At 43.5% G+C, this 24,304-nt stretch overlaps 1 protein-coding gene across 1 annotated transcript; it reads right to left on the minus strand.

The window, feature by feature from the left end:
• Window positions 1-13,073: 13,073 nt before the first annotated feature.
• LOC119325062 (lysine-specific histone demethylase 1 homolog 3-like) lies at window positions 13,074-21,284 on the minus strand. The gene is made up of 8 exons (XM_037598815.1): window positions 19,453-21,284; window positions 19,177-19,318; window positions 16,602-18,869; window positions 16,410-16,503; window positions 15,577-16,043; window positions 14,554-15,234; window positions 14,035-14,109; window positions 13,074-13,819 (listed from the first exon to the last, which is right to left on the minus strand). The coding sequence occupies exons 1-8, from the start codon at window positions 21,198-21,200 to the stop codon at window positions 13,754-13,756; spliced, it is 5,541 nt and encodes a 1,846-aa protein (XP_037454712.1). The 5' UTR covers window positions 21,201-21,284; the 3' UTR covers window positions 13,074-13,753.
• Between the last annotated feature and the right edge of the window lie 3,020 nt (window positions 21,285-24,304).

Genomic DNA, 24,304 nt, shown 5'->3' on the forward strand with positions numbered 1-24,304 from the left:
CCACTGAGTTTGGCAAGGGAGTACAATAGTGATCTAGGAGTAGATCACTGGAGAGCGGTCAAAATTGTCCTTAGTGGAATAAGGATATGTTTCTCGATTATGGAAAAAGGTTCGTCGTAAAGGGTTACGCCGATGCAAGTTTGACACTAATCTAGATGACTCTAAGTCTCGATCTAGATACATATTGAAAGTGGGAGCAATTAGGTAGAGTAGCTCCATGCAGAGCATTGTTGACATAGAAATTTGCAAAATACATGAGGATCTGAATGTGGCAGACCCGTTGACTAAGATTCTCTCACAAGCAAAACATGATCACACCTTAGTACTCCTTGGGTGTTAATCACATAGCGATGTGAACTAGATTACTGAATCTAGTAAACCCTTTGGGTGTTGGTCACATAGCGATGTGAACTATGGGTGTTAATCACATGGTGATGTGAACTATTGCTGTTAAATCACATGGCGATGTGAACTAGATTATTGACTCTAGTGCAAGTGGGAGACTGAAGGAAATATGCCCTAGAGGCAATAATAAAGTTATTATTTATTTCCTTATATCATGATAAATGTTTATTATTCATGCTAGAATTGTATTAACCGGAAACATAATACATGTGTGAATACATAGACAAACAGAGTGTCACTGGTATGCCTCTACTTGACTAGCTCGTTAATCAAAGATGGTTATGTTTCCTGACCATGAACAATGAGTTGTTATTTGATTAACGAGGTCACATCATTAGTTGAATGATCTGATTGGCATGACCCATTCCATTAGCTTAGCACCTGATCGTTTAGTATGTTGCTATTGCTTTCTTCATGACTTATACATGTTCCTATGACTATGAGATTATGCAACTCCCGTTTGCCGGAGGAACACTTTGGGTGCTACCAAACGTCACAACGTAACTGGGTGATTATAAAGGAGCATTACAGGTGTCTCCAATGGTCGATGTTGGGTTGGCGTATTTCGAGATTAGGATTTGTCACTCCGATTGTCGGAGAGGTATCTCTGGGCCCTCTCGGTAATACACATCACATAAGCCTTGCAAGCATTACAACTAATATGTTAGTTGTGAGATGATGTATTACGGAACGAGTAAAGAGACTTGCCGGTAACGAGATTGAACTAGGTATTGGATACCGACGATCGAATCTCGGGCAAGTAACGTACCGATGACAAAGGGAACAACGTATGTTGTTATGCGGTCTGACCGATAAAGATCTTCGTAGAATATGTAGGAGCCAATATGGGCATCCAGGTCCCGCTATTGGTTATTGACCGGAGACGTGTCTCGGTCATGTCTACATTGTTCTCGAACCCGTAGGGTCCGCACGCTTAAGGTTACGATGACAGTTATATTATGAGTTTATGCATTTTGATGTACCGAAGGTTGTTCGGAGTCCTGGATGTGATCACGGACATGACGAGGAGTCTCGAAATGGTCGAGACGTAAAGATTGATATATTGGAAGCCTATATTTGGATATCGGAAGTGTTCCGGGTGAAATCGGGATTTTACCGGAATACCGGGAGGGTTACCGGAACCCCCCGGGAGCTATTTGGGCCATAGTGGGCCTTAGTGGAAAAGAGAAGGGGCTGCCCTAGATGGGCTGCGCCCCCCCCCTTCCCCTAGTCCTATTAGGACTAGGAGAGGTGGCCGGCCCCCTCCTCCTCTTTTCCCCTCCGAGGAATCCTAGTTGGACTAGGATTGGAGGGGGAATCCTACTCCCAGAGGGAGTAGGACTCTCCTGCGCCTCCCCCCCTTGGCCGGCCAGCCTCCCCTCCTCTCCTCCTTTATATACGGAGGCAGGAGCACCTCTAAACACACAAGTTGACACAAGTTGATCCACGTGATCAATTCCTTAGCCGTGTGCGGTGCCCCCTGCCACCATATTCCTCGATAATACTGTAGCGGAGTTTAGGCGAAGCCCTGCTGCTGTAGTTCATCAAGATCGTCACCACGCCGTCGTGTTGACGAAACTCTTCCCCGACACTTTGCTGGATCGGAGTCCGGGGATCGTCATCGAGCTGAACGTGTGCTTGAACTCGGAGGTGCCGTAGTTTCGGTGCTTGATCGGTTGGATCGAGAAGACGTACGACTACTTCCTCTACGTCGTGTCATCGCTTCCGCAGTCGGTCTGCGTTGGGTACGTAGACAATACTCTCCCCTCGTTGCTATGCATCACATGATCTTGCGTGAGCGTAGGAAAATTTTTGAAATTACTACGAAACCCAACAATAATTTGGTCCTAGAATGGTGAGCATCCAAGTTGGGTATAATAAAAACTATCATAGGAAGTGAATTGGATGCTATGATCAATTTGATACTTGATAATTGTTTTGAGATATGGAGGTAGTGATATTAAAGTCATGCTAGTTGGGTGGTTATGAATTTAAAGAATGCTTGTGTTGAACTTAGCAAGTCACGTAGCATGCATGTATGGTTAAAGTTATGTAACAAATTTGAAACATGAAGTGTACCTGGCTTGTGCATCCTTATGAGTGGCGGTCAGGGACGAGCGATGGTCTTTTCCTACCAATCTATCCCCCTAGGAGCATGCACGTAGTACTTGGTTTTTGATGACTTCTAAATTTTTGCAATAAGTATATGAGTTCTTTTGACTAATGTTGAGTCCATGGATTATACGCACTTTTACCTTTCCACCATTGCTAGCCTCTTCGGTATCGTGCATTTCCCTTTATCACCTTGAGAGTTGGTGCAAACTTCGTCGGTGCATCCAAACCCCGTGATACGATACGCTCTATCACACGTAAACCTCCTTATATCTTCCTCAAAACAGCCACCATGCCTACCTAGTATGGCATTTCCATAGCCATTTCGAGATATATTGCCATGCAACTTTCCACCGTTCCGTTTATCATCATGACATACATTACTTTTGCCATATTGCCATTGCATGATCATGTAGTTGACATCGTATTTGTGGCAAAGCCACCATGCATTATTTTTCATACATGTCACTCTTGATTCATTGCACCATCACGGTACACCGTCGGAGGCATTCATATAGAGTCATATCTTGTTCTAGTTTCGAGTTGTAATTCATATGTTGTAATCAATAGAAGTGTGATGATCATCATTATTAGAGCATTGCCCAAAAAGAAAAAGAAAAAGAAAGGCCAAAGAAAAAAAGAAAAGAAAAAAAAGTAAATAAAAAGGGCAATGCTACTATCTCTTTTTCCACACTTGTGCTTCAAAGTAGCACCTTGTTCTTCATGTAGTGAGTCTCATATATTGTGCTTCAAAGTAGCACCATGTTTTTCATATAGTGAGTCTCATAAGTTGTCTTTTTCATACTAGTGGGAATTTTTCACTATAGAACTTGGCTTGTATACTCCTACGATGGGCTTCCTCAAATGCCCTAGGTCTTCGTGAGCAAGAAAGTTGGATGCACACCCACTAGTTTTCTTTTGTTGAGCATTTATTTATAGGTCTAGTGCATCCGTTGCATGGCAATCCCTACTCCTCATGTTGACATCAATTGATGGGCATCTCCATAGCCCGTTGATTATCCTCGTCAATGTGAGACTTTCTCTTTTTTTTGTCTTCTCCACACAATCCCCATCATCATACTCTATTCCACCCATAGTGTTATATCCATGGCTCACGCTCATGTATTGCGTGAAGGTTGAAAAAGTTTGAGATTATTTAAGTATGAAACAATTGCTTGGCTTGTCATCGGGGGTATAGAAGTTGGGAACATCTTTGTGTGATGAAAACGAAGCATAGCCTAACTATATGATTTTGTAGGGATGAACTTTCTTTTGCCATGTTATTTTGAGAAGACATGATTACTTTGATAAGTATGCTTGAAGTGTTACTATTTCTTTTATCAATATGAACTTCTATTTTGAATCATTTGGATCTGAACATTCATGCCACATTAAAGAAAATTACATTGAGAATTGTGCTAGGTAGCATTCCACATCAAAAATTCTTTTTTATCATTTACCTACTCGAGGACGAGCAGGAATTAAGCTTGGGGATGCTTGATACGTCTCCAACGTATCTATAATTTTTGATTGTTCCAATGCTATTATATTACCCATTTTGGATGTTTATGGGCTTTATTTTACACATTTATATCATTTTTGGGACTAACCTATTAACCGGAGGCCCAGCCCGTATTGTTGTTTTTTTGCCTATTTCAGTATTTCGAAGAAAAGGAATATCAAACGGAGTCCAAACGGAATAAAACCTTCAGGAGCATGATTTTTGGAACAAACATGATCCAGAGGACTTGGAGTGCAAGTCAACAAGCAGCCGAGGCTCCCACGAGATAGGAGGGCGCGCCCCCCCCTGTAGGGCGCGCCCCCTGTCTCGTGGGCCCCTCGAGCGTCCACCGATGTACTTCTTCCTCCTATATAAGCCTACGTACCCCAAAAACATCCAGGGGCAAGAGGAAACACAATTTCCACCACCGTAACCTTCTGTATCCGCGAGATCTCATCTTGGAGCCTTCGTCGGCACTCTGCCGGAGGGGGAATCGACCATGGAGGGCTTCTACATCAACATCCTTGCCTCTCCGATGAGTTGTGAGTAGTTTACCACAGACCTACGGGTCCATAGTTATTAGCTAGATGGCTTCTTCTCTCTTTTTGGATCTCAATACAATGTTCTCCCCCTCTCTTGTGGAGATCTATTTGATGTAAACTCTTTTTGCGGTATGTTTGTCGAGATCCGATGAATTGTGGGTTTATGATCAAGTTTATCTATGAATAATATTTGAATCTTCTCTGAATTCTTTTATGTATGATTGAGTTATCTTTGCAAGTCTCTTCGAATTATCAGTTTGGTTTGTCCTACTAGATTGATCTTTCTTGCCATGGGAGAAGTGCTTAGCTTTGGGTTCAATCTTGCGGTGTCCTTACCCAGTGACAGAAAGGGTTGCAAGGCACGTATTGTATTGTTGCCATCGAGGATAACAAGATGGGGTTTATATCATATTGCTTGAGTTTATCCCTCTACATCATGTCATCTTGCTTAATGCGTTACTCTGTTCTTATGAACTTAATACTGTAGATGCATGCTGGATAGCGGTCGATGTGTGGAGTAATAGTAGTAGATGCAGGCAGGAGTCGGTCTACTTGTTATGGACGTGATGCCTATATACATGATCATGCCTAGATAACGTCATAATTATGCTTTTCTATCAATTGCTCGACAGTAATTTGTTCACCCACCGTAATACTTATGCTCTCGAGAGAAGCCTCTAGTGAAACCTATGGCCCCCGGGTCTATCTCTTATGATATTTGCTTCCAATCTACTTTTATTTGCATCTTTATTTTCTGCATCTATATTATAAAATACCAAAAATATATTTATCTTATCATACTATCTCTATCAGATCTCACTTTCGCAAGTAGCCGTGAAGGGATTGACAACCCCTTTGTCGCGTTGGTTGCGAGTTCTTTATTTGTTTGTGTAGGTTCATGGGACTTGTTGTGGAGCCTCCTACTGGATTGATACCTTGGTTCTCAAAAACTGAGGGAAATACTTACGCTACTATTGCTGCATCACCCTCTCCTCTTCGAGAAAAACCAACGCAAGCTCAAGACGTAGCAGTAGCGTGCCGACGGCGATCACATCGATCTTGGAGACATTTCCCATGCGCATCATCACCTCGTCCTTAGCCAATCTTCGCTTAATCCGTAGCCCCTGTTTCGAGTTGTAAATATGAGCAACTGAACCAGTATCAAATACCCTGGCGCTACTGCGAGCATTAGTAAGGTACACATCAATAACATGTATATCAAATATACCTTTCACTTTGCCATCCTTCTTATCCGCCAAATACTTGGGGCATTCCGCTTCCAGTGACCAGTCCCTTTGCAGTAGAAGCACTCAGTTTCAGGGTTAGGTCCAGACTTGGGTTTCTTCTCTTGAGCAGCAACCTTTTTGTCGTTCTTCTTGAAGTTCCCCTTCTTTCCTTTGCCTTTTTTCTTGAAACTAGTGGTCTTATTGACCATCCACACTTGATGCTCCTTTTTTATTTCTACCTCCGCAACCTTTAGCATCGCGAAGAGCTCGGGAATAGTCTTGTTCATCCCTTGCATATTATAGTTTATCACGAAGCCTTTATAGCTTGGTGGCAGTGATTGAAGAACTTTGTCAATGACACTATCAACTGGAAGATCAACTCCCAGCTGAGTCAAGTGGTTATGGTACCCAGACATTCTGAGTATGTGTTCACTGACAGAACTATTCTCCTCCATTTTGAATCTCTAGAACTTGTTTGAGACTTCATATCTCTCAACTCGGGCATTTGCTTGAAATATTAACTTCAACTCTTGGAACATTTCATATGCTCCGTGACATTCAAAACGTCTTTGAAGTCCCGATTCTAAGACGTAAAGCATGGCACACTGAACTATCGAGTAGTCATCAACAAGCCTCTGCCAAGCATTCACAATGTCTGCAGTTGCGGGCGCAGGTGGTACACCTAACAGTGCTTCCAGGACATAATTCTTCTATGCATCAATGAGGATAATCCTAAAGTTACGGACCCAGTCTGTGTAGTTGCTGCCATCATCTTTCAACTTAGCTTTCTCTAGGAACGCATTAAAATTCAAAGGAACGGTAGCACGGGCCATTGATCTACAACAACATAGACATGCAAAATACTATCAGGTACTAAGTTCATGATAAATTAAAGTTCAATTAATCATATTACTTAAGAACTCCCACTTAGATAGACATCCCTTTAATCATCTAAGTGATCACGTGATCCAAATCAACTAAGCCATGTCCGATCATCACGTGAGATGGAGTAGTTTTCAATGGTGAACATCACTATGTTGATCATATCTACTATATGATTCACGCTCGACCTTTCGGCCTCAGTGTTTCGAGGCCATATCTGCATATGCTAGGCTCGTCAAGTTTAAACCGAGTATTCTGCGTGTGCAAAACTGGCTTGCACCCGTTGTATGTGAATGTAGAGCTTATCACACCCGATCATCACATGGTGTCTTGGCACGACGAACTGTAGCAACGGTGCATACTCAGGGAGAACACTTGTACCTTGAAATTTAGTAAGGGGTCATCTTATAATGCTACCGTCGTACTAAGCAAAATAAGATGTATAAAAGATAAACATCACATGCAATCAAAATATGTGACATGATATGGCCATCATTATCTTGTGATCATGATCTCCATCATCGAAGCAATTACATGGCGATTGCATTGCATACAATAAAGCGACAACCATATGGCTCTTGCCACTTGCCGATAACTTTGTTACAAAACATGATCATCTCATACAACAATTTATATCACATCATGCCTTGACCATATCACATCACAACAAGCCCTGCAAAAACAAGTTTGATGTCCTCTACTTTGTTGTTGCAAGTTTTACGTGGCTGCTACGGGCTTCTAGCAAGAACCGTTCTTACCTACGCATCAAAACCACAACGATTTTTCATCAAGTGTGCAGTTTTAACCTTCAACAAGGACCGGGTGTAGCCACACTTGATTCAACTAAAGTTGGAGAAATAGACACCTGCCAGCCACCTTTGTGCATAAGCACGTCGGTAGAACCAGTCTCATGAACGCGGTCATGTAATGCCGGTCCGGGCCACTTCATCCAACAATACCGCCGAATCAAAGTATGACATGCTGGTAAGCAGTATGACTATTATCGCCCACAACTCTTTGTGTTCTACTCGTGCATATAACATTTACACATAGACCTGGCTCGGATGCCACTGTTGGGAAACGTAGTAATTTAAAAAAAAATCCTACGATCACGCAAGATCTATCTAGGTGATGCATAGCAACGGGGGGGAGAGTGTGTCCACGTACCCTCATAGACCGAAATAGGAAGCGTTATGTAACGCGATTGATGTAGTCGAACGTCTTCGTGATCCAACCGATCAAGTACCGAACGCACAACACCTCCGCGATCTGCACACGTTCAACTCAGTGACGTCCCTCGAACTCTAGATCTAGTTGAGGCCGAGGGAGAGTTCCGTCAGCACGACGGCATGGTGACGGTGATGATGAAGTTACCAGCGCAGGGCTTCGCCTAAGCACTACGCCAATATGACCGAGGTGGAAATCTGTGAAGGGGGCACCGCACATGGCTAAAAGATCAACTTGATCAACTTGTGTGTTCATGGGATGCCCCCCTCCCCCGTATATAAAGAAGGGGAGGAGGGGGCCGGCCGGCCTCATGATGCGCCCCCAAGGGGAGGATTCCTACTCCTACTAGGAGTAGGTTTCCCCCCTTTCCTAGTCCAACTAGGAGGGGAAGGAAGGGGAAGAGAAGAACAAGGAAAGGGGGGCCGGCCCCCTTCCCAATTTGCATTGGGCTTGGGGGGCGCGCCCCACCTCTTGGCTACCTCCTCTCTCTTTCACTAAAGCCCATGTAGGCCCATTAAGCCCCTGGGGGGTTCCGGTAACCCTCCGGTACTCCGGTTTTATCCGAAACTTATCCGAAACACTTCCAATGTTTGAATATAGCCGTCCAATATATCAATATTTATGTCTCGACCATTTCGAGACCCTTATAATACCAATCATCATCGAATGTTAAGCGTGCGGACCCTATGGGTTCGTGAACTATGTAGACATGACCGAGACACGTCTCCGGTCACGAAGATCTTTATCGGTCAAACCGCGTAACAACATACGTTGTTCCCTTTGTCATCGGTATGTTACTTGCCCAAGATTCAATCATCGGTATCATCATACTTAGTTCAATCTCGTTACCGGCAAGTCTCTTTACTCGTTCCGTAATACTTCATCCCGCAACTAACTCATAAGTCACAATGCTTGCAAGGCTTATAGTGATCAGTATTACCGAGAGGGCCCAGAGATACCTCTCCGAAACACGGAGTGATAAATCATAATCTCGATATATGCTAACCCAACAAACACCTTCGGAGACACCTGTAGAGCACCTTTTATAATCACCCTTTTATGCTGTGACGTTTGGTAGAACACAAAGTGTTCCTCCGGTATTCGGGAGTTGCATAATCTCATAGTTTAAGGAACTTGTATAAGTCATGAAGAAAGCAGTAGCAATGAAACTGAAACGATCATAATGCTAAGCTAACGGATGGGTCATGTCCATCGCATCATTCTCCTAATGATGTGACCCTGTTCATCAAATGACAACACATGTCTATGGTTAGGAAACATAACCATCTTTGATTAACGAGCTAGTCAAGTAGAGGCATACTAGGGAGTAGGGACTATATGTTTTGTCTATGTATTCACACATGTACTAAGTTTCCTATTAATACAATTCTGGCATGAATAATAAACATTTATCATGAATTAAGGAAATAAATAATAACTTTATTATTGCCTCTAGGGCATATCTCCTTCACTTATACTTTGGATCGGCCCATGGCGCACGGTTCTCATTGTATCTTTTCATTTTCAGTTGCATATTTGTGTATCCAAAAATAAGTAGTTGCGTATTTGTGGATACATCAGCACATGTTAAACATATAATAATCATGTATTTTCTGTTCGCGCAGCTTTTATTTTTATCCCAAAAAATTATCATCTCTTCAACACGAAACATGCCCCCTTTGTTACTACAAATCTGAATCTGAAGTATCGTGATAAAGGCATGTATATGGCTAGGTGCAACTTCACTTCACACAGGGAAAAATATATATGAGCTGAGCACGTGTCACTCATCGTCCAGGATCTCAAGCCGCTCGCTGTTGTATGCCACAGGGAGGCCCGGCACGACACACACCTCCCGGAGCAAGGCCACGGACCACACATCTGCAGGAGAAGCCGAGAACAATGTTACATTACATAGTTGATGAAAACCTATGTTCAAACTGTTATTAGATTTTAAATATTTAGCACAGGGCGAGAGGGAGGGCATGTGCCCCCTTTACTAAATTTTTTTGTAAGGAAGGCCTCTTTATTACTACAAATATGAATTTGAAGTATCATCAGAAAGGTCCGTATATGGGCAGGTGCAACCTGTGTAATGGCACGAAAAAAAAAAACAGAACCTCATAGTCTCCCGCCTACAAACTAATCAAGCTTGAGAGTTGTTGCACGTTCCAGGAAGATCGGATTTTTTATGTAGTGAACCCATATTCGAAAATTCTTTTTGTGTGTGGGTAGTATTCAGAAACTCTCTTCGCTCGGAATTACAAGATAAAATCACTCAAATTATGAGCATACGTTAGAGCAGAAAATAGATTAATGGTGTATCACCATACTCGCTGGTTTGAAAACAAAAATACTTTTCTTTTCTACACACGAGACTGAAATTTGATTTTAATTCAGGGCCTGAATTTTCCGAGGTGCGGCGAGAGATGCCCTGCTAAACTTGTACGGCGAGATATACCATATGCTAAACAATCGTGTATTTAGCACCACGTTACACATCTGGTAAGCAATCCAAACCTATTGCCATATTTGGCTCCACCTATGTGGCTTCCAAATTACAAGAACCCAATAGCTTAACTCTATGTGAGATTTTAAAAAAATTTGAGGGGCAACTCTATGTGAGATATGTAAACCATCAAAGAAAAAGAAATATGCGAGGCAAGGCAGACCTTTTTTTTAGACAAAGGCAGACCTTATACAGGTCTTGTACTTGGGATAGACCCACAATGTACGGTGCCATGGTGGTGGGCTTGTTTGCGACAGAGGCCGTCAACATTTGTACAACATTATTTCTATCGTATCATTATCTAAAATGAAAATCTGCCATATTTCCAGTTACATATTTGCGTATTTAAAAATAAATACATACTCCAAATATGTATTTGTGCCCCTCAAAAAAGAAGTTGTGTACTTGTGGCTACAGCAGCACAAAACTGGTTAAACGTAAAATCATGTCCTTTTCTGTTCGTGCAGTTCTTTTACCACAACAAAGAGCAATCTCTTCAGGGCTAAACAAGCACCCTATTTTTTTTTCAAACATACTGCAAAACTCGGTAATTTTTCCATAAAAGTCCAGTTTACATGCGGGTAAAACTTAAAGGCACCAACAAGAAGATGCGTACAGAAATTCGAATCACTACTTTAGTGATCTAAACGCTCTTATATTTCTTTACGGAGGGATCCGAGGCCTCATTTACATTTCCACCAAGGCAGGGCGTGTGCTCCAGGTAGGCTCCTCCTGCCATGGACAAAGCTATGCCCAGCTCCATCGCCTCCGTCCGTCCCAGCATCCAGCGGCTCATCCAGCCGGATCGTTCATCCAAGGTCTTGGGGCGGGGTTTTCTGCCATGGCACACACGCTCTGTGAGGATACTGCTCTGTTCTAGGCCCACATATGTCAGCTGCTAATGATACAAGGGCTCAGGTTAAGAGGCCAGAGTGTTCGACATTACCGCCGGCCTGGAACCGTCCTGATATGGATATGGATCATCACAGCAGAAGACAGCGTACTATCACCTGAATTCCTGAAAGAAGCAGTGACATCCAGATATCGATATCAGCGATCTTGTAGACACCAAGGAAATACAAGTAGGCAGCCACACATGCTTGGGTAAGATCACTTCAGAGTAATTCGAAATCGGAAAGTGGGCTTTGTACTCGATATTACGTGCGGAGATTCCACTATAGACTACATACGGAGCAAAATGAGTGAATCTACACTCTAAAATGCATCTATATACATCCGTATGTGGTCCATCATGAAATCTCTACAAACTTATATTTAGGAACGGAGGGAGTAACAGGGATGTGTGTACCTTGATGATCTGGCATCTCCATCGGAGGGGACACAAAAATAGGCCAGCAAAGTGAAGCTATCTCTTATTGCTGCATGCCCGTGCTACAGGCAGCCAGGAAGCAGCAGCACCAAGTTTCATGTGATGGCGCGCTGGAACCAGCAAAATATATTGTCCTGCATAGGCATTGCCAGAGTAGGAGTAAAGTTATGCAGGAAAGAATGGTAGATAATTAAAAGCATTAATTAGATGTATATATACAAAAGGCAAGCATGACATGTAAAAATAGGTGCCGCATGGATATGGACAAAAAAGGCAGGTATGACATGGAAGTAACTGAAGCATGGAAATACACAAAAACATAACAATAGAAAGAAGAGAAAAGAAAAGTAAAGTAAAACATAGCTGAACATGAATACCCACTCTGCCATGACGTGAAAATACAGAGAAAAATCAAAGCTGTGAACAACGCAAAAAGATAGGCCAACGAGGTAAAGCCATTTATCTTAACTCAACGCCCCAGCTGTGGCCAGGGAGCAAGCAGCACAGGTTTCATGCAATGACACCGAGACAAGAGATAATTAAAGCATTAATTACATGTACAAAAAGGCAAGTATGACATGGAAATAAGTGACACGTGTAAATATACAAAAGGCAGGAATGACATGGAAGTAACTGAAGCATGGAAATAGGCAAAAACATAATAATGGGACGGAAAAAAACATATCTGAGCATGATACCAACTCTGCCATGACGTGAGAATACAGAGAAAACTCAAAGCTGCGAAACAACACTAAAAAGATAGACCAACGAGGTGAAGCCATCTCTTAACTCTACAGGGAGCAGCACAGGTTTCGTGCAATAACACCGAGACCAGAGGTCGCCGGTTCCAAAGTATTATCCTGCAGGGGTATTGTCAATGAAGCTATTGCACGAAAGAATTATCAATGAGTAAGCATTACATAGACAAAAACGTGAACAGAAAATGATTGATAATTATGCACTAGATAGACTCAAGCATGACATGGAAAACAAAGGCATGCTGATTACCACAGCAAACATCCTCAGGAGAAAATAAGACAATATCACAAAGTAAGAAACATGCTGCTGCTGCACTCTGGGAAAGAAAAACCATGTTCAAACATGATTCCACTCTCCCATGACGTGGAAACACAGAAAACAAGATCCAGCTGGGAAACACAACGCGCATACATATAGGGCAGAAAGAAACAAACTCCTCTTGGAAAAAGCGCAACGGAAAGAAGGCAAAAGCATAATAATGGCAAAACAAAAAACATATCTGGCAGTAAAAATACAGACAAAACTCAGCAAGAACCAGATGGGAAACAGCACAACATTAGGGAGGAAAAAACAAAATCCGTTTGGAGGAAAATCATAACTTCTTTTGGCACCTTCTGGCACTTTAAAGTCATAAATGGTGACCAGTATAAGCAGCTGGGGGATATACAGAGGGCACAACCTGCAGATGCCAACCATCTCCGCCAAACCGCGACGACTTTAACACGACCGACTATGAGTTAGGTGATTGCTAGGAACAGGATATGGAGCTATGGTCTGTACAACAAAGGGAGAAAAGATGGGGTCTAGTCTGGTGTCAGTTTTCTCTGAACAAACAACAACATGGGTTCTGCTACGCTGACCTAAAACTACTGTCCAGGGATACATTCAAGCCACCCTTGCATGTTGAGACCATGCAGAATGCTTGAATTCATCCCAGATCTTCATATGCCACTTCGGTACAAGCCATGGAGTTTCAACTCATCACACAAGTTCACTGCATACGCAGCCATGTTTGTCTGAGTGCGCAGAGGTCTAGGAAGCCATTGCAACGATGATGATGATGATGATGGAGGTGATATCAACTTCAATACAAGGATGAATGTGCCAATCTATGAACGATGATGATGATGATGATGGAGGTGATATCAACAATGTCTGCTTCTTTTAGGTCCCATGGAGCCAATGCCTGCTGAGTGACAGCATAGTCTGCAAGGTGACATTTGCTTCTCCACATGTAACAGCTTCCTAGATATGTACATGCTATGATTTGGGGGCTGGAGCCACATGCCAATGCCTCTCGACCAGCTTATCCACAAATGTTTGAATCTGCATTATTTGAAACACGCCAAGGGTTAAAACTTATAAAGAAGCCACAGCAAGTTTTCTGCATTTAAAATAAACAAATACTCTATATTATACAGAAAATACTACGATGAAGGAACAGAATCCTAATCTGTCATTTAATTTGATTGATAGAAAGCCCTAAAAAGCCAGTAAGGTAGAGTCTGAAAAAACTTGCTACGAATTAATCTTGCACGCACCTTAGTTTTCCTTCTAAAATCAAGAAATTCATTGGCAGTCATCAGCTTCTCTCCTTCGGTGCATGCATCAATGATCTGTTGAGACCAGAACAAACATATACCGGTCAGTGCTATTACTACTTACACTACATGACCTAATGCACTATGCAGCAAGTCTGAACAAGCAGAAAAAGGCTAATGAAAATAAGACTGACAAAATAGAGCAACACAGATGGAGATGGTATTACAAAGAAAACAAACATTCTAATGTATGTATCTACAGTTCAACACCCCTAACATTATAACCAAAAATATGAGGTAATTATTCAAGTTGATATTTCAAATACCATACTACTCCCTCTGTTCCTAAATATAAGTCCTTTTAGAGATTCCACTATAGACTACATCCGGAGCAAAATGGGTGAACCCATACTCTAAAAGGAGTCTATATACATCCGAATGTAGTGTTTATAGTGGAATCTCTAAAAGGACTTATATTTAGGAATGGAGGGACTAGTTCAGAAAGGGTGTGTACAATACCTTTGTGACAGCTTTCCGCATCATTGTCTTGTATGCCTCCCTGTCGATCTTTTTACTTTTGTACAGTGGCATCAGTAGTGTGCTAATGAAAGCTATAAGCCCCTGTTTTATATGTTCTACACCTCGAGATTGTCCTTCTGATGCAGGTTTGCTTTCTGCAACCTGCGAGGCAGAACTTTTGCATGCCTGCTTTTGGCTACCTGAATCTTCTTCCATGGGTATGCGTATCCGACTGTAGAATTCTTTATCTGCTTCCATTGCTTGTGCTTGCCACCTCTCAATGGCTAGAGGATGTTTGACACCATCAATGGAGACTGCATCAGTATCAACCCATGCCCTAGTAAACCGACTGTCTACAGCTCCACTCTCTGCAGAATTGTCCTTAATATTAATTAGGCAGGCTTTCTCGTTTGAATAGCTCCTCTGGGTACAGTTATCAACAGTCATTTTCGAGCTGTCAACATCAGGACAATTGGCGTGCTCAGCTGATGAGTTCTTAGTTTTGCCATTCCTGGAATCAATCTCTGATATGCATTCAAGTCTCCCATGCTTGTCACTTGTCATTTTCTTTCTTGTATCAGATTCGTCCAAATGGTGATCACGCCTTGCAAAATCTCCAAATGATGGGATCTTTGGGAGTTCCCGAGGCTTACTTATCACTGCCTCTGCGGATGCATATGCCTGCACAGAAATGAAAAGTCTGAACAACATGTACACCAACAACCAACAAGCCAATAAGATATCAGACGATATTCAATTTATATTTGTATTGATGTAGTTGAAAACGCACATTTCATTATATTAGACAGAAAAAGGTTTGTTTATTCTGGACCCACCATCAGAAAGTAGAATTTCTGCATATGGCACTCTGAATTCTCTTTCAAACTATATATGTACAACTGCTGACAACCTCATATTTTTATAAATGACCAGCATACATATCTTCATCAATTAAACTTTTGTCTGATTTTATTTAAAAGTTCAACATTCAGAAACTGAACAAAGAAAGTGTTACTGACGAACCTGTGCAGCTGCTACGGCAGCAACTCGAGCAGCCTCCGCAGCAGCAAATACAGCAGCTTCTTCCTCAGACATAACCATGCCTTGATCCGTTTTGGGTTCTGGATCATGGTGTTGCTTCTGGGAACGAAGCGAGCTGCCATCAGACTTTGTAGCCATTATAGTAGATAATTTCACAACCTTGTCAGGCTTCTTGCCAGTTCTGTGAGGTGAATGGCTCCCAGCAGATCTTACACGCTGTACACCTGCTTCATTTGTCACATGCGAAGTACGCATTCCTGAATGTAGATCCTTGCTCTTTGTCTTGCTCGATTCAACTGATGGCAATCGGCGCAGCATTTTGAGAGCACCGTTGCTAGCCTTTTCTTTACGGAAAACTTCTATCCACATACTGACCAACTGGCGAGCTATGGCACGAATATCTCGACTAGTATGCACACAGACCTTTTCCTTTACAGTCCTCCCAATTCCTGTACAAAGTTCAGATTGAAGAGAATGAGGCATGTGATCAGCTCTAGTCTGACATTGCATAAATAAGCTCTATTCTCATTGGTGCGAACATTTGCTTCCTATTTTTCTTTTTAATAAGCTCTATTCTCATTGCCTAAACAGAAGCTATTAAGTAACAAATCCCCCTCATCAAAACAGGCACACCTTGAGCATCCCACCCTAGCATCGGAGCAACGAGAAAGGGACCACACACAGGAACAGGAATTATCTAACAAATAGTCCCTCTGTAAACTAATATAAGAGCATTTAGATCACTAAATTAGTGATCTAAACGCTCTTATATTAGTTTACGGAGGGAGTAGTAAAGGGATTGGAGTGATGCATACCAGACAAGCGAACAGCTACCAGATCGGTCGAAACAAGCAAAAGCAAGCGTACACAATGCCGCAACAGTTGAGTTGCATTTTTTCCCAGTGAATCCTGTCAGAAATTAAATGCATGAGCCAAAGAGTTGAATGTAAGAGAAGCTAGGTTAATCCTGCTGCGTAAATAATAAGTTTACTAGAGAATCAACTTACAAGTATCCAAGAGTTCAGTTTAGTTAACCCTTCTTTAGAGCCAGCGAATGATTTAAGAGCATCTGGAGGGAGTTTCAGTAGCTCCTTGGCCAAATGTAGGCGCCCTGGTGTAGTGTTCGCACTGAAAAACATTTCTTGCAGTACAGATTCCTTGCTAGCTACTGCATATGATGCATCAGATGAGTTTTTGCATAGAGCAGTTGACAGTTCACGTGCTTCAAGTCTATTTGACATGTCTCTGACTTCATTTCTTTCCCTATCTGACTGCACTTGGTATGTTTGTAGAGCTTCCACCTCAGCCACATAATCCTTACCACTGTGTACCAAGTCAATAATCCGAACTGCTTCTCGAAGACCACTTAAAATTGCACCACCAACAGTATCTGGGTGCTCTTTGCATGTTGCTTCCCCAGCAAAAAATAAACAGTTTGCAACTGGCCGTCCTATGATGTCATAATCTTGCCCTGATGCTCCTACTGCAACATAAGAGTAAGCACCTCTACTAAAAGGATCAAGGCCCCAGTTTGTGACAACTGACGCCACTGGATCTGGTACAGCAGCATCCGTAAAGAGCTTACGGAGAACCACCATAGCATGGCTAACATGAGCATCAGAACTGATACTCTGTCCATCTATAGCAGCCTTCCCAACAAGTAGAGCTATTATAACTGGTGCGCCGACTGTCTTCTTGAGATTCCAAAACATAAAGCATTGTCCCCTTAAATCTGTTTGTTCCGCAGTTGCACCAAAATAATCCACATTTTCATCCCAAAAGACCTCAGGAAACTCCAATACTATTTTATTTAGAACACCAAATCCAAGCCTGTCAATGGAAGATGTTTTCCAGTCCGGCAAGGAAGGAGAAAATTTGATTGTGTGTGCTTTCAAGCATCCAAGAGGAACAGTGATCAACACAGAATCTCCCTCAAATTCAGCTCCATTCGAAGTGGAAACTTTAACAGTTTTCCCACTAATGCCACTAGCATCTGACTCATCAGACCTGTACGTTACTTCAGTTACAACATGATTTAACTGAACTTCAAGTCCTTCTGCAAGGCTCTGAAGAACAGCGCCATAACCACCTTTAATCATGCAATGAGGTCCTCCAAACCCTCCATACACATCATCTTGGTTCCAGTATGGAAGAGAGACAGATTTGAGCATTGCAGCACAACCATACTCTAAATGTGCAAAGTGCCAGTTCATAACTCTTCTTTCAAGAGGGCTGAGAACATCTATCTTACCATCCTCCCCACAATGAGCCATCTCCTTTTCTGTTGAAGCATTTTTGGAAATGTCTGCACCTCCTCTACTGTTCATACTTATTAACTGATCATCGTGTCCCACAGAAGAAATAGCATGGGCTGCACGTTTCTTCCTAAGAGTGTATTCCAACCCATCCTCAAGGGATAAACCCAGTGCACTTTCACCATTTTGTTCAAAAAGTTGTTCCATTTCATCAAGAAGGCCGTTGTATTCAGATTCCAACTCATCATCCAATTCATCGGGAACCTTGTTGCCAGTTACTACATCATAGAGAGGGCAAGCACTTTTCAGTACAGTCAGTTCAAGACCAAGCTGAGAACAAATCAAAGAGGATGGATCAGCCCTTCGTTCAGTTGCTATATCAGCTTCCACACCTGTAATAATGCTAGCACCCAAATCCACAGGAACTGAAAGCGATGTACGATCTGTACAAACACGACCACCAATCCTATCACGCGCTTCAAGAACAGTGACAGCAAAACCTTGACGCTGCAAATGGCGTGCTGCAGTTAAACCGGCCGGACCAGCTCCCACAATGATTATCTTTTTGCCATGCCCTCCAGATTCAACTTTATGATTTACCTCACAGTTGTTTCTAGGATGTTTGATAACAGCTGCTTCTGGTTTATCAAGGCTGGGGCCTTCAGTGTTTCCAACTGAAGTAATATTGATCGGTGGTAGTAATGCATCTCCGCCTTCAGTTGATACATCTAGATTCTTTTCTTCAAATGCCTGTTCTTTGGACTGTAAGTGAGGTATCAATTCTTGGGCATCGCAGTGAGCGTCAGGGACATTATTTTCCTTCGATTCTTCTGTCAAAGGTCCCAAAGCACCATAATCATGATCTTTATTCTGGAGAGATGCCGCAACAATGTCACCTTCAACCATGACTGTATCCATTTTAGGTAATTCATTTAACTTGGCTACTTCCACAACCTCAGAACAAAGAGTTTCATGAGCCTTTGTCGCCTTGGCTGATGCGATTCCAGCATTTATGTAACCCTATGAATTAATGAAATATCAAGTATTAGCATTTAGATGAATTTGGAATCTACCATATAGCACATATAATAGCTAAAAATGACAATCTGCAACAAGGAAAAAAAGGTTACTAGTACGGAGATCTAGAAACTGGTAAAAGGAAAGAATAAAATCTTCACATATTTCAAAAGCGTATCCAGCAGGTCTTCAAGAAGGTATCATAACTGCAACTAATGCCCACCAATAGCTCACTACTGTACTGAATCGAAATTAAGCATATCTACGTAAGTAATAACACAGATGTCACGAAGGAGGCAATGCAACTTACATTCTGATCTAAGAAACAGTACACATCACGTATAAGTGTTTGACGTGGTGAATCATCTTCCATGGGAGCATTAGAAAGACCACAATCGGCAAGATCCAATAGATGTTTAACATCCTTGTTCCAGAAACTTAGGATCATATTCCTGAAGTGAATACAGAAATAGTCAGTAACATGATGCAGGGTAAATCGCATAAAGCATGATGCAGTCAATTTATTGTCACGAAAAGAAACTAGGGCATGTAGCAAACATTAGAGGACAAAAATAATCAAAAGTACCTGCACTCCAGGTAGTCCTTAAGGCCACCCTTCCGCTTCAGGACATCCTTGAATTTTATCTTTTCCATTGGAGAAACAGCCTCCGCCATTAGGCCAGCACTTACAGCAGCAACACCTCGGTTCTCAAGAACTTCCAACGCTTTAATTTTATCTTTTGGTTTGACAGATTGATCTGCAAAACCTGCTGAGGGGTTTGAGAACAGCCCCTGCTCATGCATCAGAGTTTCCCAATCATCATCTCCCTCGTATGCCATGTCACCATGTTTACGTTTCCTAGTATTCCGTGTTAGGCGTTTCACCTTTGATGTATTCTCCATGTCCTCAAAATTGGATGGTGCTGCCACGTCAGTGATATCGATTTCTTTAGCAGATGCTGCCATGTTATGAGAGGCACGTGAATCCTTGGCGGCACGTGACCCACGAACCCCATAAGCAGCTGGCTGATCTAAGCTTTCTTCTGTTGGCACAGCTGCATTTGGTTTGATATTGCCATATTTAACGTCGCCTGTACTACCTGCTTTATTGTCCAGCGAGGAATTAGACTGCACAGTTGTAGACCTTGCCAAGAGAAATTTATTTTTGCGCCGCCGCTGCTTCGACGACGCATCACTTTCTGCTATCTCAACTGGTTTAGCATCAGCACTAACCGAAGGCAACTCCTTCCTTCTAACAGGTTTCTTGGGCGCTTCTTTTGGTTTTCGACCAGGTTTCCTTTTGATGGTTGGTGCAGGTGGCTTATCTTGAGAAAAACCTGCATCAGCATTTATATCCTCTGCTAAGGTTTCGGAGCATGTCTGTGCATCAGAAACACCATCAGCGGATGCATTTGCTGCACTGTGAGATGCTTTTTCAGCAGGTTCTCCTCCTGAACAAGGATTTAAGGCAATGCAGTTATCAGCCCTTGCTGGAACTTCGACACAATGGCTTGCCCCATCAGAAGAGTTTCTAGATCCATCCTCCACAATTCTACTGGTTTCCATGTCTTGAAGAAGCGTCTCTCCCAGCGATAAACCATCATCCGCAGCCTCTTCTTTATCCACAGCCTCTTCTTTCTCATCGGGCTTCCTTTCCAAATCAGGGGGAGGCCCGGGTGCCGCCAATTCTCCAATAGGCAATTCTCCAACGGGCGATTCTCCAACGGCTCGACGGGCGGCAGCCCTAGAGCGCCTATCAGAATATGCAGCCTTTGGCTTCGCCTTTGACCTCCTGGGAGACCCATCACCTGCCATTGCCTTGGCATAATTCTCTGCGGCGACGGCAGCCCTCATCTCCTCCATCTCCGCCTTGGTGCGCCGCCTCCGCCTCTTCTTGGTGCCCTTGGCAGTCTCATCCGAAGCCAGGCCGCCAGATCCGCCATTGAGGGCCTCCTCTGCCTGCGAATCGGCAGCCTCCACGCCCTCTGCCTCCTCATCCTTCGAGGCCTGCTGCCGAGGCTTGCGGCCAGGCTTCCTGAAGAGCACCGACAGGGAGTCCCCCAACCCTAGATCGCCGCCGGGGCCTTTCACGCCGTCATCCTCCCCAGGAACCGCATTCGCGGCGGCCTCCAGGTCGCCGCCCTCGTCGGCGACGCCCTCGCCCATGTCCTCGACGTCTCCGCCGCCCTGCAGATCTTCCGGCCCGGCGGCGACGGCGACGGCGACGGCCTCGCCGCCGTCGGGAACCGCGGGGGCGTCGACGGCGTCATCCTCGTCCTTGCCCTTCTTCAGCCGCTTCAGCTTCTTCCGTATGTTGGCCAGGGTGTCGTCCATCGGCCCCGACCGCCCGCCGCGCCGGCTAGGGTTTGGGCCTCCAGGGCACGGGGCAGGGGACGGGCTCGAGAGGCGCGCCTGTGCCGACGGGGCACGGCGACCGGGGAAGGGGCGGCGGGCGGCGGGCGGCGGTGGGGTGGGAGGGGTGGGAGCGGAGGCCGGTCGCCGCGCCGGAGGCCGCCGGCGGAGGAGGGCTGGCTGGCGGTGTGGGTTTTGTGGCACGTTTTGGTCGGTCGCCGCAGTACTATGTTGGCAGCAGTAAAGGGGGGGAATATTTTAGGAGTCTAGAAAATGGGTTTGCTGAAATACCAACGGCGCAGGCATGGTGGAAACCCTTCCCTGATCTGCGAATCCTGACCGTCGACACCCCTGCCGACGGCCCGGATTAGGCGTGTGGTTGATGGTTAATGCCCGGTCCGGCCTCTCGTGGCGGAGGGGGGCGTGTTTCGCTGCCGGCGTGCCTCCTCTCTCGCGCCGGAGGCGAGAGAGACGGTTTGCTGGGTAACCGTCGGACGACCAGGGTCTGCGCAGTGTGTTTCGCGCCAAAACTACAAGCGCGCCGGTTTGCTGTGTCGTAAAGGTACCGTTAAAGCCAGTTAGTAAATAGGGATTATATGTGACCAGGCGGTAACGGAAAGGTAGGCCGAAGGTTACGACCACGCGCGGACGTCCTCGATAGAAGACGGTACCCTAGTAACAGGCCAAGTTTTCATATGGGCCCTACCCAACGGACCCTAGTAACACGCCAAATTTTCATATGGGCCCTACCCGACGGACCCTAGTAACACGCCAAGTTTTCATATGGGCCCAACGCTACACCGGCATGCTTGCTTTCTTCGTGGCGCGGTCCAATGTCAAAGCTCACTTTACATACATGTATGGACAATTCGCAATTCTATCACAGAGAAATCCAGGAGTCTCCATGTCTCTTTGTGTTCCGTCATACCCTTTCTTGTTCATCAATATAAAACTTTGAGATTCACGCTCATTTCAAGGGATTCAGTGACTTGTGATGTGCCTTGGGATTTTCTTGGCTGCCAGTCGCGCAAGGCAAAGCATGGAGGAGACCCTTGGTCATGGGGCTCTATTTTTTTTCAACGCTTCGGTGTTGGAATTATGCATCAGTAAACAAGTGGTGTATCTGTGTATTTTACACACACACACACACACACACACACAAATGTTTTTGCCTTCATCGTGTATTTTGGGAAGTTTTCCTCATGAGTCAAACACAACACCACATTCATTCCGATGAAAATAAAACCAATAAAGGAAGATCGTGGCTTGAAGGCTATTGGAGAAGTGGCCATGATGTGTGGCTCATTGAATATTTGCAACCCACACTATCACATTCACTTCAATGTGATAAAGCCAACAAAAGAAACATCATAGCCTTTGAATGCTCTAGATTGAGAAGTGTTCATGATTTGCAGGTTATCAAAGCTTTGCGACCCGCAACACCATATTCATTGCGACACGATAAATGCCAACCAAATAATATCATGGCATTTGAATGCTCCGGATTGAGAAGTGATAATGAGCGCGACTTACCGAAGCTTTGCAACCCACACCACCATATTCATTGTGACAAAACAAAGTCAACAAAAGAAACATCATGGCCTTTAATGTTTTCTGAATTGAGAAGTGCCCACGATGTATGGCTTATCAAATCTTTGCTTCCCTTCGGCCTATCCTGTCAGAACACAAGACAGCGGGCAAAAAGGTGCAACTATTGGAAGTACATTGCATTTGCAAAATCCTAACTACCACGATCCAAAGAGATTAAGACTAATGTAGAACCCACATATGTAATGTATAGATAAACAAAGATCACTAGTCTAGCTTTTTCTAACGGGCATAAGAAATGAAAGCGGAAAGCACGGGGGACATTGATGAAACAGGTAAATGACTAATTAAATTTGAATTCATAAGAGCCCGACTAATAACATGAGGCGTTGGATTATAGGTGTACGATGATTTTGACGGTTCAGCGGAACATATTTGTGCTTTTATGTTTGAGTCCATTTTTCTTCTTCTTTTTGAGAAAATGTCTGATTTGTTTCTTTGGCAATTCATAAATGTTATTAAGTCTTTTTAGGAGAATAATCATGACTCGATGGGAAAACTGAAACCGAAATCTTAATTTATAGCTCGCTTTACAGGCCGACCGATTTGTTCGCTATGACTGGTAAGAATTGGCTCACGAATAGCCCATCTGCGTGCGACTGGTGACAAGTCATGGAGAGTTCAGGCGCCGAAAAGGATAGCCAGCGCTCGCTAGCTTTGTTTGCCCGCCGCAACCCAATAGTGACACCTCCCTCTCGTGCATGCTAGCTTCCTCCTGTTCGTTGGTTTTTCTTTCGTTCGTTATTGTTACCTAAAGTACGTCCTTTCCCTAGAAAAAACGCTACAGTACGACCTAGTGTACTGCTTGCCTCAAAGAAAAAAAAACTACCGTACTACATGGCCACCAGTTTTCAAAATCTATGAACTTTTTTCAATTTTCACGAATAAAAGTTTGTGAATTTGAGAAAAAAATCATGGTTTTGATAATAAAAGATCATTGATTTTGAAGAAAATTTCACTGATTTTGAAGATAAGTTCACCAGTTTGTAAAAAAGTTCATTGAATTTTTTTGAAAATTTTGACTAATTTTCAAAAAGTTCATCAATTTTGAAAAAACATCCATTTGAAAAAAACTTTGTGGATTTTCAAGAATAAGTTCACGAATTTGAAGAAAGATTTGAATTTTCAAAAAGTACATGCATTTTAAAAAAGCAAAAGAAAGAAGAACAAGGAAAAACAGAATAAGAACTGCCGGAAAACAAACTGGTGAACTGTGAACGGAATAAAAAGCAAAAATAAAGTTAATAGGTACACCCGTTGAGGTGTCCTAGTTGGTTACTGCGACTCAAAAAATTTCTGAGCGAAACTGCTATTCAAACTGAAGGAAGAGGTCCTGTGTTTGACTCGCGATGCCCACTTTTTCTTAAGTGTGTAGGGGTGTGTGGGCCGGATGGGGAATTAGCCTGTAACCAGCGCTCAGGGCGCCAAATAGTAGTTGGCCACGTCGTGAGATGAGACTGGCTTGGCTCGGCCTGTAA

Source organism: Triticum dicoccoides, chromosome 6B (genome assembly GCF_002162155.2).
Source record: "Triticum dicoccoides isolate Atlit2015 ecotype Zavitan chromosome 6B, WEW_v2.0, whole genome shotgun sequence".
NCBI classification, from domain to species: Eukaryota; Viridiplantae; Streptophyta; class Magnoliopsida; order Poales; family Poaceae; genus Triticum; species Triticum dicoccoides.

Coding starts and splice junctions, on each gene's coding strand:
- LOC119325062 (XM_037598815.1), bottom strand. CDS start 21,200: ATGGACGACACCCTGGCCAACATACGGAAGAAGCTGAAGCGGCTGAAG. Junction 19,319..19,452: donor AAGGACTACCTGGAGTGCAG/GTACTTTTGATT, acceptor TATTCACTTCAG/GAATATGATCCTAAGTTTCT. Junction 14,110..14,553: donor TGCGGAAAGCTGTCACAAAG/GTATTGTACACA, acceptor TGGTCTCAACAG/ATCATTGATGCATGCACCGA.